Here is a 17,128-nt window from a genome sequence, read left to right as displayed (position 1 = left end):
GGCATCTACTTGGACATGTTGTTACCTTTCCTAATGGACAGTATTCATTCTAGTTGAACTTCTGTTATGTTTATTAAATAATCTCTAAACATCCTGAAGTGACATGACCTTCATGTTCAACTGCCTAATACAGGCATGCGCTGCTTAATGATGGACGGCATATATTATGGTGGTCAATGCACAATAAAGATGCTTTTAATGAAGCAATCATGTCTCCCACAGCCTGCAGCAGAGTGTCTGTTTACACAGCAGAGAGGCTCTTAATGTAAAGAAGAGGCAATCTGTTTCCAGTAGCCTGTGCAGCCAGCTAGTTTCTGGCAGGAGTGTCTGTTTACACAACAAAGGCAATGGATTGGACTGAATGTTCACTTAATGACCTAATCACATAACAATGGGGATTGGAGAAGGTATCCCCGTTGTTACGTGGTGCACACCTGTATTTTAGAAGTTTCCTCTGTTGAAGTCAAATGTGACTATCTTGTACTTTTTTGGCCATTTTCCACTTGCATTGTCCTTGGTCAGTTCAACACGCTTGTCTAGTGCATTGCTTAGGATGAAGTTCATGGTTGCCTCCCCTCTAGTCAGTTATATGATCCAGCTGTTTGTAGGCCATCTTTGCAGTGCTGGTGCAGTGGCAAAGAAGCTGAGCTTGCGAAGAAGTTCTGGGTTCAAATCCTGACCCCTATCTAGCCTTGGGGAAGTCTCTTACAGCCACCTTTCTCATTTGCAATATAGTGATAATACTGACCTACCTTAACAGGGTTGCTGTGAGGATAATTGAAACAATATAAGTGAAACACTTTAGATGCTCTTAAAGTACTCTGTAAATGGGTAGTTATTCTTCCTGGCTCTGGTTCTTTCAACTAGCACATGCAGCTAGTCTTTAGTATCCGCTTTTCAGCCTAGTCTGGCTCTCGAAGTGAGTTCCAATTAAAATCCATCACAGGATGCAGAATAGGTATGTGGGTGGTGTGGTGGACAGGGTGAATGCTGCTCCTCATCTTAGTTTCATATAATCTTACATTTTTTGTGCTTTTCAGATGGTCTTGTCATTGCCTCTTTGGATGATTTCTTCCTTTGGGGACTTTTTTTATGTTAAAGCAATTACTAAACCTTCACGTAAACCACAGTTGATGTTATGATGCTTGCAGACAGACGCAGAACTTGGGTTTTTGTTTCTCTGTCAGTGATCTTCAAACTGTGGGTCGCAACCCCAATGGATTAATGAAGTCTCATATTGGGGGGTTGCAGCATCTTCAATCTAGCTTATTCACCAGAGGAGCCAGTGGAATGTCCAGAATGGTGCCAGCACACTCATGAGAACTGGGCAGCCTGGGATGTGATTACTGTTGCTTGCAAGGGGTGGCTGCCGTAGCCGTTGGCTTCATTTTGGGCCTGGCAGCTGCTGGGAAGAAATGGCACAAGGGGGCAGCAGCATTGCTGCAAGAGATGCTGCCATTGCCCCTGGAAAAGAACCAGGGACATAGTTTGTTAAGGGCTGGGCCTCCACCTGCATTCTTAGCTGTGGCAGTCTTCTGCGACCCTGATGGAGTCTGGTGGAATGTTAAAAGCAGGTTTTGTCAGTTACAGGAGATGCTGATGGTGGTCAAGGGGAACTATCAACCCCCCAGTTGCTAGTGGATGCGATTTGCTGGGCTATGTGGTATTCCTGCCCAGTAATGAGTATCATCTGATTCCTGATTCTATGATGGCATTCTTTGTTGCCAATCTGACCAGCACTCATGTTCTCTGCTAGAGCTCTGAGTTGTCAGGGCTCAGCTTTCAAGCTTCTTTGTGCTTTTGTCTCTTCTCCACCAGGGAAAAAGCTCCCAAAGAGAAACCCAAAGCTGACCCCCCCAAGAGTCGCCAAGGACCAACAAATGAAGCCCAGATGGCGGCAGCAGCAGCCCTGGCTCGGCTGGAGCAAAAGCCCAAACCTCGGGTCCCATCATCCCAAGATGCCATCAGAAGTCAGGGTAAGAGAGAATTCCCAGTGAAGAATGTGAACTGGGCTGTGTGGTGGCCACGATTCCATGGAAATGCCAAAAAAGCACAGGGTAGTTTTATCCTTTTGTGTTTTGAGTCGTTGTTGATTTTGGCGTGGAGGCATGCTTTACATACAACACAACAAAATAATACAACCCAGCATCCCCTTAGTCCTCTGAGCAGTAACAGAGTCTATAAGATTCCTCTACTCACTTCTTTGTTCTCTCAGCAACTGGTGTTTGGAGCAGAGTTGTTTCAGGTGGAGGAAGAAGCAGCTGCTCCATTCTCTAATCAGTAGTGGGGACCAGGCTGATCTTGAAATTTAGACTACTACTCCCAGGCCCAATCTTCAAGCCACTGCCTGGTTTATGGCCTTATCCTCTATGACAGTGGTTCTCAGACTGGTGGATCGTGACCCACCAGTTCATGTAATGGTTCCCTCGTCCCTTTAAGGGGCAGGGGAAGGGGAGAGGCAGGAAAGTGATCCCCAAGATTGCGCCTGTACTGGGGGGACAAGGGGGAGTGCTTGTGACTTTATGAAGACAGGGCTGCAGCAGGTTGCAGGAGGTGCGGGGAGCCCTGTGCAGCTCTCTGCAGCGCTCCCCGAGGCTTGGAACATTTGGAGAAAGTGGGTGCAAAGCACTTCTGTTTTGCAGGATGTGCGTTGCGCCCGCTTTCTCCAAACATTCCAAGCCTTGGCGAGTGCTGCAGAGAGCTGCAGAGGGCTCCCCGCACCTCTTGCAGCCTGCTGCAGCCCTGTCTTCATAAAGTAAGTCACAAGCACCCCCTCACCCTCACCCTTAGTGGCACGATCCTGGGGATCGCGTCACTGCTTTAGCCTCTCCCCCACAAGAACTTACTGAGGAAGTAAAGCTCCCTCAAAGTTTGAGAACCACTGTGAGTCTGTGGATATAAGGACTTCTAATTGTCAAATATATGGGACAATATAGTTGAGCTTAAGAGGAATCCAGGTTGTTGGGGCCTGGTGGATCTGTAGAGATGATGCCAGTTTACCCAGAATTTCAACATGCAGCTCAGGATATAAATATTCAATATCCTATTGCTGTTTCCACCTTGCCCGTCCACCTCCCTTGTCACTTTGTTATGGTCTGTCTTTTTTTTCCAGTGAAAAAAGAGCTTATGGCTGAAGCAGCTGCCAGTGATGAAGGCACATCTGAGGTAGGAAGACATCAAGGATCTGCTGGGTTTGAGGTACAGGGATGTGGATACAGGCCTAAAATCTTAATAAGAACTTCCTGGTTTCATGAGGTGCTCAGCTGCAGACTGAACTGCTTATTTAACTTGAGCCTGCTGTAACTTTAAAACACAGCAGCTGGTGAGAACACGTGATCATTTTATTTGAATTGTATTGCTTTGAGAGGCCTCAGATTGTAATGTACAGTAACTCAAGGAGATCAGCTTCCTTCACCCTGGCTTGAAACAGGGTCTGAACAGGCATATTGTGGTTTGTGAACAACTGGCAGACTAAATTCCTGATGCTGTGGCAGGAACAATAAGGATTAATTTGATCCATGCATCTCAAGAACAACAAGTAGTAAGTTGACCTTACTTCTAAGCTAAGAATGTATTTATTTGTTAAAACTTCACTTTTCAACCAGGTTACTAGAGCAATTGAAGTAAAAAACATAAAATATATGAGATAGGGATGTTTGAGAATCGTGGGAGTGCACTAAAGGAGCTGCAGATGAATGTGCGGTGGGGAAGGGGACTGATAGTTAAAGATGCCAGTTCACAGAATTAGCCCCTCCATTGCTCTGAATTGAGGGTGGGGCAGGATGGGGATCTTATAAGTTCCTGTCAGTCTTTGTTAGGTTTTAGAAATAGTTGTGCAACAATGGAATTTTTGATACCCCCAAAGTTTTTTGTGTTTTTTTTTAAAGTTGATGGGTTTTTTTTGTTTTTGCCTAAACCAGAACCTAAATCTACTTACAGGGTAAGCCTTCCTTACTGTGTAAAGAGGCACTTTTAAAAGTGATTCTCTTGTATTAAATAGGGGGAAAGTAACTGTCATAAGAACATTAGAAGCGCCCCACTGGTTCAGGCCAAAAGCCCATCTAGTCCAGCTTCCTGTATCTCACAGTGGCCCACCAGATGCCTGAGGGAGCACACAAGACAACAAGAGACCTACATCCTGGTGCCATCTTTCTCCCTGTTCATCCTTGTGGAGGGGCTGTTTGCTGGTGCTTATTCTACATATCTTTAGATTGTTAGCCCTTCTTAATCATAATATAAGCTCCACTTGAACCCACTGGGACTTACTTCTGAGTGAGCTCACATAGGACTGCACCATTAGAGCCAGCTCCGTACAATGTAATCCGGCCTAGATGTCACTGTAAACCCCTTGTTTACCTACCCACTGCCCCACTTTCCTTTCCTTTCTTCAGAGAGAGGGACTCCTTGAAAAAGAAAATGCAACCAAGAGTCATGTGCCACCCTGAAGGCTGATGAAGTGGACTGTTGTTCACCAAACCTTCTATTACAATGAACTGGTTTGTCTTTACGTTGCTGCAGGACTCTTGGTTGTGTCTTCTGGTGCAGACTAACACAACCACACCCTCTGGATCTGGTTACTGTTGAAAGAGAGGCAGAGATGTGCTTCTGGGGAGCCCCTTAGTTGTAAATTGTTAAACAGAATGGTACATTAGAATTACCAAATTACATAGGATTACATTAGGGTATTAAAATGGGACCTGAATTGCTCTCTGTGGCACAGTACCCATAATTCCCCAGTGGGGAATTAAGGTCCCATTTTTCCTCTTCATGCTGAATGTCTTTAAATTTCTTTCTCTCTAGAAATTTAAATTTAAATTCTTTACATTCCTTTCTCTCTAGAATTCCTTGTCTACTGTTGTAGAAGACTCATCCATGTTGTCTGTCTCAGGTGTCTACTTTATTTGCCCTTTAACTGGGGTCACCATTCGAAAAGACCAAAAGGAGGCTCACATCAGAGAGGCCATCTTTGAGGTGAGGGTTGTTTGTTTTTTTGTTTTTGAGGGGAGAGGCACCTCACCTAAGACCTCACTAAAGACCACTGCCATCCTCTGAGCATTGTGGTAGCTGATTAGTCTCATGGGCTTCTCTTTCTTCTCAGTATGCTTCCAAAGACCCAGTGGCTGCTTCCATCATGGAGATCCACACCTTCAACAAGGATCGGGAGAAGGTTAAACTTGGTGTGGAGACCATTGCAAAGTAGGTGAATCATTGGCTGTGCCATAAGCTTTTGATTCTTGCTATACTTCACATTGGCTACAATCCTAACCACACTTTCCTGTGAGTAAGCCCAATTGAACTAAATAGGACTTAATTCTGAGTAGACCTGGTTAGGATTGTGCCATTCATCTCATTGAGGCTGTCTCCTATGGGAGAGAACCCATAACTCAGATATACCATCTGCTTTCCATAGAGAAGGTTCAGATTCCATCTCTCCAGTTGAAAAGTTTGCCAGGTTTGTGGAAAGACCTTGGAGAGCTGCCTTGAAGTTTGAATTGGGATAAGCTGGTTTCATATGTTCCTGAGGGGTGAATCTACAGATAGTAGTTTTCTGCTTCTTAACTGGAGAGGCTGTCGCTCAATGACAGAGCAGGCAATTCGCGTGCAGTAAGTACCAGGTTCAGTTATGGGCATTTCTAGTTAAAAAGGTTATTGTGGAGCAGAGCTGGGAAGACCTTTCTGTGCCTGACACTTTGGAGACCCACAACCCATCAGAGCAGACAAGGTGGGGGGGGGGAGTGGACTAATGGTCTAGTTAAGCATACAGCAGCTTCAGTCATTCACTAGTTAAACTGTCAAACTTTGAGTTGCAATCCTATAATCACATGGGCACAAGTCCTCACTGAACTCAGTGCAATATCCTTGCAAGGAAACATGTGTCAGATTGGACTTACAAAAGCATTTGAGAAGCATACAGTGCAGTGTGTTCTTTTTTCCTGTCAAGGTACCTCGATAATATCCACCTCCATCCAGAAGACGAGAAGTACCGAAAAATCAAGCTTCAGAACAAAGTGTTTCAGGTGGGTCTCTTTTAAAGGAGGACAACCTTGTCAGATATAAGATCTTCACCTCAGAAGCACACTTTTTGCAATTGTGTTACAGGGAGAAGCTATCAGTGGCTGTTAGCTGAGATAGCTAGCCTAAACTTCCATGTTCAGTAGCAGTGAACTCTGTTCATTGTACTCTGAAGGTACTAAGGGGACAGTGCTGAGAGAGGAATGTAGCTCTCATGACCCTCTTCTGAACATCCTGGAAGCATGTGGCTAGCCTGTGGGAAAGCAAGATACCAAACTACATAGACTTAGTCTAGCTCAGTGATTTTCAATCTTTTTTGTCTCATGGCACACTGACAAGGTACTAAAATTGTCAAGGCACACCATCAGTTTTTTGACAATTGACAAGGCACACCATTCTGTTGAAAAAGGCTCACATTTTCCAAAGGCCCTACTAATACGTAACCCTCCCCAAACTCCAACGGCACACCTGCAGACCATTTGTGGCTCACCAGTGCTGTGCTGTGGCACAGTGGTTGAAAATAGGTGGTCTAGCTGGAAAGACAAACAAATTGTAGGTGGTAGTGTTGTTCCATTAGGACAAAACATCCAAAGCCAAAGTATGGTAGACTATTAGGATCAATCAACATGTCACAAAGTTGTGGACAAGCTTTCAAGTTATTCAGAATTCTTTGTCAGTCTGGATGATAACACATCTGTGGGGGGGGGGGGGAAGCTTGCTCACTAGCTTGAAGTACTAATCACTGTTAATCCATTTGTCTGTCTTCTAGGAAAGGATCCATTCTCTGGAGGGTGTGCACAGTTTTTTCCAGGCAGTTGGATTTGAAAAGCTGACCCTGAACATCCCAGGACAAGGTAAGTCTTGTTAGATAAGCTCATGAAGTACAGTGGCAGAGAGACTGCACTGTGAACCTGGAAGTCTCTTCTGCCAGAAAGTCACTAGGTGGCCAGTAGCAAACCTTAGTCTCATCTGCAGCACATGGATGATAATTGTTACTAATCACAACTGGAGGAATTATGTGAATGCTCTAAAGTACAGCAAGTCCTTGCTTAAAGTTGTCAGTAGGTTCTTGGAAACTGCAACTTTCAGTGAAATTACTTAAACCAATAGGTGGGCTCAATAACACTATCTCAACTGGTGGGCTCACTGAGCATTTTCCTATCGCACTGAAAAGCATTGTTGCGCCCCAGAATGCCTTACCCACAAGAAAGTGGGTTGACGGCCCCGTATGACCTGGAAGCAGCTTCCAGTAGCCCTACAATGTGCAGCCACAGAGGATGCAGAGGTCAGAAGATTGAGAACCGCTGAACACTTTAAAACAAAAAAAGTTGAATGAAACAACTTTAAGTGAGGACTTGCTGTACTGTCTAAATTGTTACCGTTTGTCCTGGGGACTTCTGGCAGGAAGGAGTCTTTCTCTGAGCACATTCAGCAAAACAGTTTTTAGTTTCTTGGTTACTGTATAGTTTCCTGTCCTTCCTTGCTCCCTTTCCAGAGCAGTTGCTGTGTGTGAAAATATCTTTTGCACCATCTCCCCACTCTGCCCTGAATGCTTGTGTGTGCTCTGAATGAATGGCACATGCAGTATCTCTCATGAAACCCCGTGGAATTGGGTGTACTGTCTAGATCTGCTTAGTTTGGGACATGAAATCATGGAGTTTAGCAGGGCAAAATGTGAGCATAGATCTGTTAAAATACTGCTGGGACCTACTGGCAACCAAAAACTAGATGGGAAATGGCTGTCCCATCTAGTTTTTGGTTGCCAGTAAGGTATTGCTATATGGGAAGAAGTTTAGGAGGATAGATTTGCACACTTCTTACATACAAGCAGCACAATCCCACAAGTGCAATGCCAACTTTCTTGCTTCCTTCAAATTCCTACTTGGAACTCATCTTTTTCCATAAAGCCGTTGGCATAATCCAGTGGTTCTCAAATTTACCTGGGTCATAATGCCCTCTCAGCCTCTTCTTCGCAGCTCAGCTAGGTGCTGCCATCTTGGATTGTGTCAAATGAGATCCAAGATGGCAGCACACAAATCTTGCAGGTAGGAGGCACCACTGGGGACATCCCATGGTGCCCCTGTGAGTGTGCACAGTTTGGGAACCCCTGGCATAATACCTTAGACCCAGGACTTGTGTGTAACTATGCCTAACTACATGTACCTGAAATAATGGCATATCTTAATATCATGCCTACGAACATGCTGAGAGCAAAATTTAATAGGTCATTGGAGAGTCCCCAGTCATGTTCTTGCAATCTAACCTCAATTGAATCTTTGACCCATGTACTATTGTATTGCCCCCACTATATTGATTTACGTCTTCAATTTCTATTCCCATTTCTGGAAAACTTTCATGGATCGGATATGAACACTGTTCGGTATCTGCTAGAAGGGAGAAATAAATGTTGCTCATTACATGTTGCGAGTTATTTGTTCACAGTGTTGTCAAGGTGTAAATTCTTATGTATTTCTACTCCCCCACATAGTGATTCTGAACAATGACTGGTTGCAACCTTGGCTGTTTTATCTTTGTTTATTGTAAGTTTTGATGTTGATATTGCTGCCATTTAGTGGATATTGTTTATACCAATAAAGGTTGAATGAATGAATAATGGTATGTTCTTTTCCAGTCTTACCCTTATTTCCACTTGTTTCCTCTACCAATTTTTAAATTGTATGCTCCTTGGGGTAGGGTCCTTGTGCTCTGTAAAGCACCATGCACACTGATGGAATTCTATAGATAACAACCCAAAGGGGAACAATTCTGTGGTTTTGTTTCCTGCTTTTAGAACAGAACAATTTTCAAGGGGGTCCCAAAGCCCTTTCTAGTCTAACCCTCCATTCACAGGAAGTCAACCACTTCAAGGGTTCAACTGCTAGAATCCACATTGGTTTGCTGTTTTGTGTGTTGCAGAAAGCCCTTGCAGAGGAGGTGGCTCTAGATTTGATCATGGTTGAGGCCTCGAATTGGCTAGCCCTGAATATTAGCATGGGATGCAACAGAGCAAGTGGATAGTTATGTAGAAGTGTAAGCCAAGTAGTCCTCATAATGCTGTGCCCCCTTTCCCTGTACCCCAGAAGAGAACACAGAGGACTTCTATGTGCTGAAGGAGGAAGCCCTGGGGAAAGTGGATGATCTCAAAGAGCACAAGGAGAAGCTGCTGGGTGGTGAGCCAGTGAGATACCAGCTGGATCGCCAGCTGCGCATTTTCAAGCCATCCCCCCAGGCTTCCCACTTTGAGCTGCCTCCAGACTTCTTCAACCTCACTGTTGAGGAGCTAAAACGAGAGCAGAGACGCCGGTGAGTGGCTGCATTGAATACAAATTAAATGTCCTGTGCTGGGGCAGAGGTGGGGAAGGAACTGGGTTTAGGTAGCAGTAGGCTTCTGGTGATCTAGCTCAGGGGTGTCCAAACATTTTGGCAGGAGGGCCTCATCATCTCTCTGACACTGCGTTGGGGGCTGGGGGGGAATTAATTTACATTTAAAATTTGAATACATTTACATAAATGAATTTATTAGAGATGGAAATTATATGAATGAATGAAGGTCTTGCAGTAGCTCAAGGCCTATAAAAAGCCTTGTACAAAGCAAGACCAGCCTTTCCTTTGCTGCCATTACTGCATCATAGATGTGAAACAGCAAGTAGCAGAGGGAGCCCTCATCCCGCAGCTCAGATGAAAGGTCGAACAGTCATCCTCATGCTGAAAGCAGTTGCATCGAGCCAGCATGGGCTCCAGCAAGTCTCCAGAGGGCCAGAGGCTCATTGGAGACTGGGGCTCCCTGCGGGCCTGATTGGGAGTCTCCAAGGGCCACGTGGCCCCCAGGCCGGGGATTGGGCACCCCTGATCTAGCTGTAGGGAAGGATCTTAACTGAATGCATTGCAGAGTCTCTGATTTAAATTGGAGTAGCAGAGCTGGGATAAGTCTCTGCCTTTGAGACCTTGCTGAGCCATTGTCAGGCAGAGCAAGCAGACAGTCTATAGATGAACTGATTGATCGTCAGACTTGGAAGAAGGCAGCTTCATATAGTCACCTAATTATGACAGATGCTGTTGAGCTGCTGATTTGTTTTAAATGCTTTAAAAAAAAAATTTAACTACTATTCTTCTTGTGGTGCACTTTGTTTCAACTACCTAGAGAAGTGGAATGAACCTTTATTAAATGCTTTTGGGGTTTTAGCCTCTACTTAATTGTTTAAAATACTATGCACCTTATTTTGTTTAGAACATGGATGTTCTAATTTGTGAAATAAACATTTTTTTCAAGCTGGTTTGTAGTGATAGACAAAAAATAATCAGAGTTACAAAATAGACGCAGCCATTGAAAACTAGCAGCTAAAAATTTTCAGAGAATAACAGACTTTTTACAAATACATCTTGCGTTTCAGGATAGAAAGGCTTATTTAAACAAAAATCCTCTTGAATCTTGAAGGCAGCATATATAAGATCAGTGTTAAGGCACATCTTTGGTAGCAATGAAGCCCTCTGAGCTGTCCTGGTTTCAGAGAGGGGCAAGAAGGCAGTTCTTATGTTTCTAATGAGAAGGAACAATCAGAAGGCTGAAGGAAAAAAGGTAGTAGAAGAAACAGGAAATAAGGTGTTTGAAAAGGCAGCCAGACATGGGAAGTGGGAGGGAATAGCTCAGAAAATGAAGATGGATGTGGGAGAGCGAACAGTCGAAAAGAAAGGGGGGAAAGAGGAGGAGGGAAAGCTCAGGGCAGAGTGGCTGGAGTGTGCATGGCCAGGAGCTGCAGAAGTGAGGAATAATGCATTGATCTCAAAATAGCCCCTTAATGCTTAGGCTGAAGGCCTCTTATCCAAGTATAATCCATGCAGCCATTTATGCACTCCTGTAATCAGAGTGCTACAAAGGGCACCAAGGGAAGAGGAAGAGTTAATTTGGACAAGATGCTTCCCTTCATGCAGTGGTTCCCAAACTGTGTGCTGTGGAACCTAAGGGTACTGCAGTGAACTCAGGGATGCCATGGGATGTCTTTGGCAGCCTCTTCTTCCTGGCTTTCCTGGGCGCCACCATCTCTGATTATGTCAGATCCTACACAATCTAAGATGGGGCCACTGGGAAGAAGAGGCACACTGACCATGGAAATTTGAGAACCACTGTCTTGATGTTTGGCTACAAGGTAGGGGTTGGTGAAACATTCAACTTTATTTTAGTCTCTTCCCCGTTTGCTTACCTTCTCTTTGGTCTTCATTCCTTTTCTCCCTGAACCTCTGAAGTTCAGAATCTGTTGAGAAGGCCTCCATGCTGAGAACAAAGGCCATGCGGGAAAAAGAAGAGCAACGGGAGCTGAGGAAATACAACTACACACTCTTGCGTGTTCGCTTCCCTGATGGGTACATCCTACAAGGTAAATGGGAACCAGAGGTCTTGGTGGCTACAGATATGTGCCAGAGCTAGTCTCACCAAGCCTAATCTGGGCAGCAGTTGACCCTGCATGGGGAGAAGAAAATGGGCTCCCACATTGGAGCACTCACTAGCCATCAGGTTTGTTGCCAAGAAGAGTCCTGGTCTTCTTCTGAAGTTCATCACCAGCTGCCTATGGGCCCTGCTTAAAAGGCCTGGTCCTGACGCCACATGAAGACAACTGAGATGCTCCAGCTGGAGGAGTCACTGCTTAGTGGCTGCTTTGCATGCAGATGATTGCTGGTTGATTTATTTATTTCATTTATTTAAAAGATTTATATACAGCCTCCCTCCCCCCAATTTTGAGGTACCAAGGCAGCTTAATCCCTGCATAACCAGATGGAAATGTTTTGGGTAGTAGTGTTCTGTTGTAGACTGGAGTTGACGGTACTGGGCTGTGGTCCGATTTGGAATAGAATAGCTTCATGTATTCACGTAGCTGACCTTCCAAGTTCTGCCTCTCTTTCTTCTGACCCTTTCCTGTCAACCTCTGCATTTTTCTCTGTGGCTCACAGTGACTTCTGGCTCTTAAGACCTGGTCACCATATTCCTTCCCAATGCTGCCATGTGGTGCACCAGTGGATTTGGAAAATGAGTGGTGGCCCACTGTCCCCCTTCCAATTGAAAGCTGAGAAAGGGCTCAATAGAGGATGTTGCATTTTGGTGGTGGGTGCAAGAAGAGAATTTGTTGGCCATGAAGCCAAGGGATTTGGACAAGTGTGGATTTTGGGGAGATGGGTTGTCTTGGATTTCACTCCATCCAGTAGTGAAACAGTCGTATGGGAAAGGACAGTTAAGTTTTTTAGAGTTAAAATAAAGTCATGTTTTGTTTTTGACATACCAAAAGTTTAGGAGGGATGGGCTTCCCTAAATGGGAAGGTGCTGTTAAAATAGGGGTACAAACATCTAGGTCACACCAATACCTATAGAATTGGCCCTGGCAGGTTACTACACTACCTACGTGTGCTGTTGTATGGGGAATCATCCCCAACATTGTGCCCTCTAATAGGTCCATGCCAGTGGACAGACTCCTCCTGCAGCTGGGCAGCATTGCGAATCATCCTTCAGACATTCATTGATGACTCACCAAATTTTCAGGTTGCTGAGCTCCACACCTTATAGGGAACATGGATTCCCAATTGTACCAGCAGCCATTCACTGGAGGAAAGGTTTCCTAGTACAGGCTGTGATTCGCAGGTCAGTGTCAGCTCAGCACTTCTCATCTAAGCCTTGCCTGGAAGGAATGAGTGGGACGAGACAGGATCTTTCCTTACAGTGGGTAGCTGAGCCTCACAGTCCAAGCATCTAAGTTCTGGAAATGTAAGCAGTAAGCGGCAGGAGTAGGATGGTCCATAAATATTGTGAATCTGTATCTTGAGCTTGTGTGAAGTCCTTCAGAGAATCTGGAGCTGTGCTGGTTTTGTTTTGATACAGGAACATTTTATGCCCGAGAACCCATCTCAGCACTTTACAAGTTTGTGCGTGAGACTTTGCAGAATGACTGGCTCCCCTTTGAGCTGCTGGCCCCTGGAGGCCATAAACTAACTGATGAGAGTGTGGCACTCAACGAGTGTGGGCTGGTAAGTGTGCCATTATGGGTGAAAGGGATGGAATTTTTCAGCTTTGGCTTTTTCTTAAGCTGGTCTAAGGGTATCTCTTCTGTTGCACTTAATTCTGGGATAAGAGTAGGGCCAATTCTCCTTTATATGATAATAAGAATTGTTTTTAGGCTATAAAAGCTTAAAGTAGTTTACCATGGAAGCAAGCTGCTTAGAAGCAGTTGGTGGCTGGAATTCTCTCCACCACCCCTGTGGATTTTCAAGAAAAGAAGGGATAACCATAAGTTAGGAACATTTTGAAGTTTAAGATCTCTGGCCTAAGGGACTGGATCCATTGGGAACCTTCCATCTCTGCCTCTACGATCCCTGAAAAATAATCAGTACATGTACACATTAATTTTCTGTGTTTCTTAGAAATTGGGCCTTTCCCATGGAGGTTCACCAGAGATCTAGCATAAAACTATTGAAGCATAAGTTACTGAGCAGTAAATCAATGTGGCCTCAATTCAGTTCAGTATGTAGTCTCTCTAAATTGTGTTAAATAAGTACATTTATGTAACCCTTGCATAATTCTAGTTTCGGTTGGGGGCAATGATGTCTCCAAACACTAGGAATTTTATCCAGTAATTCCACCAAGCATTGTCTGCAGACCTTTGTGCTCCCACCTGGGGCATTAAGATGTAACAGCACAAGTTACAAGAGACAAGTTCTGATTTTTCAGTAACCATAACCAAGAGAAAATTGCTGTGTGAATTAATAAAAGCTTGGATGCTATTGGCAGCTGTCTACATAAATTGGACTTGGTATTTATCTTAAAAATTGATAAAGACTTTTTCTATCACCAAGGTGAAGAAAGCATGTCAGTTGGCACAGCTTCAGTTGATTGCTCAATTCAATGTGCATAAACTTGCAGGTGACTATCAACAATTTCTGAAGAGGAAATGTCTCTTCTGACAATGGCAGATGCCATTTTAGTTTTTTACAAGACATGATTTGAAAACAAGAGGATGAAAGCAGTATAGTCCTATTCATGAATACTATCCTAAACTCCAGTTGTGATAATGTGAATTCACATACTCATAATCAAAATCTGCTGAATGATTAAATAGGAGCACCTTTTTTGTCTGTCAAAGGATGAAGTAGTTTACTAATTGAGAAGAATGCATCCCAACTAATAAATGCTTTTTTTTCTTGAAAGGTGCCTTCTGCGCTTCTGACATTTGCATGGGATGCAGATGTGATGGCAGACATAAAAGCCTCAGGGGAAGAGCATGTGGGAAGTGTGCTGAAACCAGATCACCTGCTGGCTGTGCAGATACTGTCCTGAAATAAAAACAAGGTTGGATGCAGTTCCACCGTGTGGGGTCCCCTTCTCCCTTGTGTCAAACAGAAGCTGCTTTGGCTGCTCCTATTGTTTGTCTTGTGAACACTAGAGGAAAAGACTGCCATTTTTTAGTGCTTGTTGGGAGTGCAGGATCCAAGCACTGTTAAGAACTGTTTGGGGCCGTTTTTCCAACCCACAGTGTAATCAGAACTTGAACGGATTGAATGTATGCTAGAAGAGGGATATTTTTACAATGCTGCTTTTTTATTTATATAATGTTTCAAGTACACTTGTCTCTTTGGTTTTAATCTCTTTCTAGCCTCTATGTAGTTTCACTGGAAGATTAAAGCTCTATCTGCTAAAGTACAACAAACTGCATAGCTGAGGTTCACCTGCCCCATTTGCAGTCTTGCTGCTTGGCAGAACATTTGGGATGGAGGTTTTCTACTTTGCTTTCCTAAAGCACTTTGGTTTCTAGTCCAAGTGCAGGGGTATGTTTTTGATTCTCTTATTATGTCAACCGCAACCAGTCAGATAAGCTGTTAACTTTATTAAAGGAAGTATTTGCACAGGGTGCTACAGCCACTGGAGTTATGTCTTAACAGATGACTGCAAAGAATGGTAAACAAGACTTGAAAGGGGAGAAAGCACAGCGACAAACATCTTTCTATGGCTGCAGTTGTCCTAACAATGAGGACAGTTGCTATCTATTGCAGTGTACTGTGTCAATCCAAGCAGACTACAATTTTAATCATTTCTCAGCACCGTAACCTTTAGTTCTGATTCAAGGGGGGAAAGGCATTAGGAGGGATAAGGAACCCATTGGAAGATACCCACCATCCATATTCAGTTAACTGTGGAGAGTTCTGGAATGGAATCATAGGGCCATGTCTATGCCTTTCTCAAACAGATGAGGCATAGAAGCAACTCTTAAACAGCAAAGCAGCTGAAAATTATCCCTGGCTTCTAAATTCTTGAAATTTTTTTTATTGTGTACATTTTTTCAATAGAGCTACCTGTGGTATAGATACATCTACTGTGCAGAACAGTGGTTCTTAAGCTTTTTGCACCAGGACCCACTTTACAATGGCAATCTCATGAATCCCGAAGTGGCATCAATGCAGACACAATCAGCTCCTTTATTTTTTTCTGTCCCCCTCTTACTTTGGCTTCAGCCTTCCTCCTGGTTGTCAGGGGTTGGAATGGCTGGGTTGTCCCACGCTTACCTTGTGACTCCAGCACAGCTCTTCCTTCTGAGTGCCATGTGTGCTTCCTCCTGTGCAGAGGCTAGCACAGGAGGCCCCTGGCAAGCTTTCTGCAGCTGGTGGCTCAGTCATCCTCTTACTTGTGGCACTTGTTCTTGCCATATCCAGGAGCCCCACTGGCACACCTTCGCAGTCCAGCCCCATTTTAGACTTATTGCTGGTTGGCCAGGCCCTGCCTCCCCTAGTCATCCTCTCAAGAGGGCCAGAGTAATCTTGGCAGTCCACCCTCCATTTTGGCTGTGGCGGCACACCTGCCCATGCTACTAGGAGTTGGAGCATGGGTGCCTGTGAGTGGGGCAACTCTACCTAATGGGTCACAACTCAGTTTGAGAAATGCTGGTGTAGAACAACAACAAAAAAAACAGACTCTGCCCCATTTTGTTCCTTTTCTGCAAACTTCCCAGTTGTGAATCCAGCCAAAATGTGGGCCAAACTGTACAGTAGACTTGTGCAAATTCAATTTCTGACAGGCAGCAAAACAAATCAGCAATACAACTACTCACTAAATGTATGCCCTGTCATTTAACACACAATGTGCATTTTCAGAATACATGATTTTTGAATTTCTGCTCCAACCTCAGAACTTAGTACATGTAAATACATGTATTATGATACTGGCCAACTGAGTTAATTTCTTAAATAGCTTGAACCTAAATGTAAAACAGAGGTTTGAAAATTTAGTTATGCAAATAGTTGTGGTTGGGGGGTGGAGAGACTATGTCTTGCTCTGGGCTCCATGTTTGATGCTGGTTTTGGAACACCTGGAGAAAGGTTAACACATAGCAAGTTCTTATGGGAAAGAAAATGGTTAAATCACCCAGTAAAGTTTTACAAAATTAGCCTTAGTGCTTATGTCATTGTATATCTGCACAGCATTGACAGGCCAGTAAATAAGGGTGCAATCCAAACTGCCTGCTGGGCCAGCGCAAGTCCCTTGTGCCAGCCACAGAGTATAACAGAAGTGCCATAAAGCAAACGGATGAGCACCTGCCTCCCCACACCAACATGGGCCCTAGGGCAGGGTGAGTTTGTACTGGATAAGCTCAGCCAGCACAAGAGAAGCATTTCAGGGTGGGGGGGGCAACAGGTGATTCTGTAGGCAGGTGGGTGGGGAACAGAGCCAGGATCCAGCACTTACACAAGATCCTAGTCCCATTCCTAGGCAGCCTGGGCTAACCCCCAGCTGCTTGGATTTAGGTGGTATGGATCCAAGTAGCCCCATGGGGCTGCTGCAGTGTTATCTGGGATAAGGGGAATTTTTTCCCCTTGACCCAGCTGGCCTTCAGTCAGCCCCAGACTTGCAATGGATACAGTGCAGGCCCACCACCCTGCCTGATCCAGTGCATATTAGGATTTTAAATAAATGCATTAGACAGAAGGGAGGGGAATGGATTTTGAAACAAAAAGATTGCACAGGATTTGCACAGGAAGAGGGGGAACAGATATTGGAGAACATTTTTAAAAGAAGAAATATGGTAGAAAAATCAACATTAGGAAAAACAGTTTTTGAAGGAAAAATTACTTGGAGGGATTGGGAGAG

General features: G+C 44.3%; 1 protein-coding gene across 2 annotated transcripts in view; it reads left to right on the top strand.

The window, feature by feature from the left end:
- Positions 1–17,128, top strand: part of UBXN6 (UBX domain protein 6) — a 34,753-nt gene that overhangs the window by 2,577 nt on the left and 15,048 nt on the right. The window contains exons 2-11 of one of the 2 annotated variants that reach the window (XM_066634937.1): positions 1,819–1,976; positions 3,113–3,165; positions 4,840–4,971; positions 5,099–5,196; positions 5,942–6,017; positions 6,782–6,866; positions 9,093–9,315; positions 11,254–11,384; positions 12,875–13,020; positions 14,198–14,338. In XM_066634937.1, the coding sequence (XP_066491034.1) occupies positions 1,819–1,976; positions 3,113–3,165; positions 4,840–4,971; positions 5,099–5,196; positions 5,942–6,017; positions 6,782–6,866; positions 9,093–9,315; positions 11,254–11,384; positions 12,875–13,020; positions 14,198–14,326 (1,231 nt within the window). In that variant the 3' untranslated portion in view covers positions 14,327–14,338. Of the gene's footprint in view, positions 1–1,818; positions 1,977–3,112; positions 3,166–4,839; positions 4,972–5,098; positions 5,197–5,941; positions 6,018–6,781; positions 6,867–9,092; positions 9,316–11,253; positions 11,385–12,874; positions 13,021–14,197; positions 14,905–17,128 lie in introns of those variants that run through there. The other variant, XM_066634936.1, reaches the window with a different exon arrangement.

This window comes from Tiliqua scincoides, chromosome 8, assembly GCF_035046505.1.
Source record: "Tiliqua scincoides isolate rTilSci1 chromosome 8, rTilSci1.hap2, whole genome shotgun sequence".
NCBI lineage: Eukaryota > Metazoa > Chordata > Lepidosauria > Squamata > Scincidae > Tiliqua > Tiliqua scincoides.
This window is presented reverse-complemented; position numbering and strand designations above follow the sequence as displayed.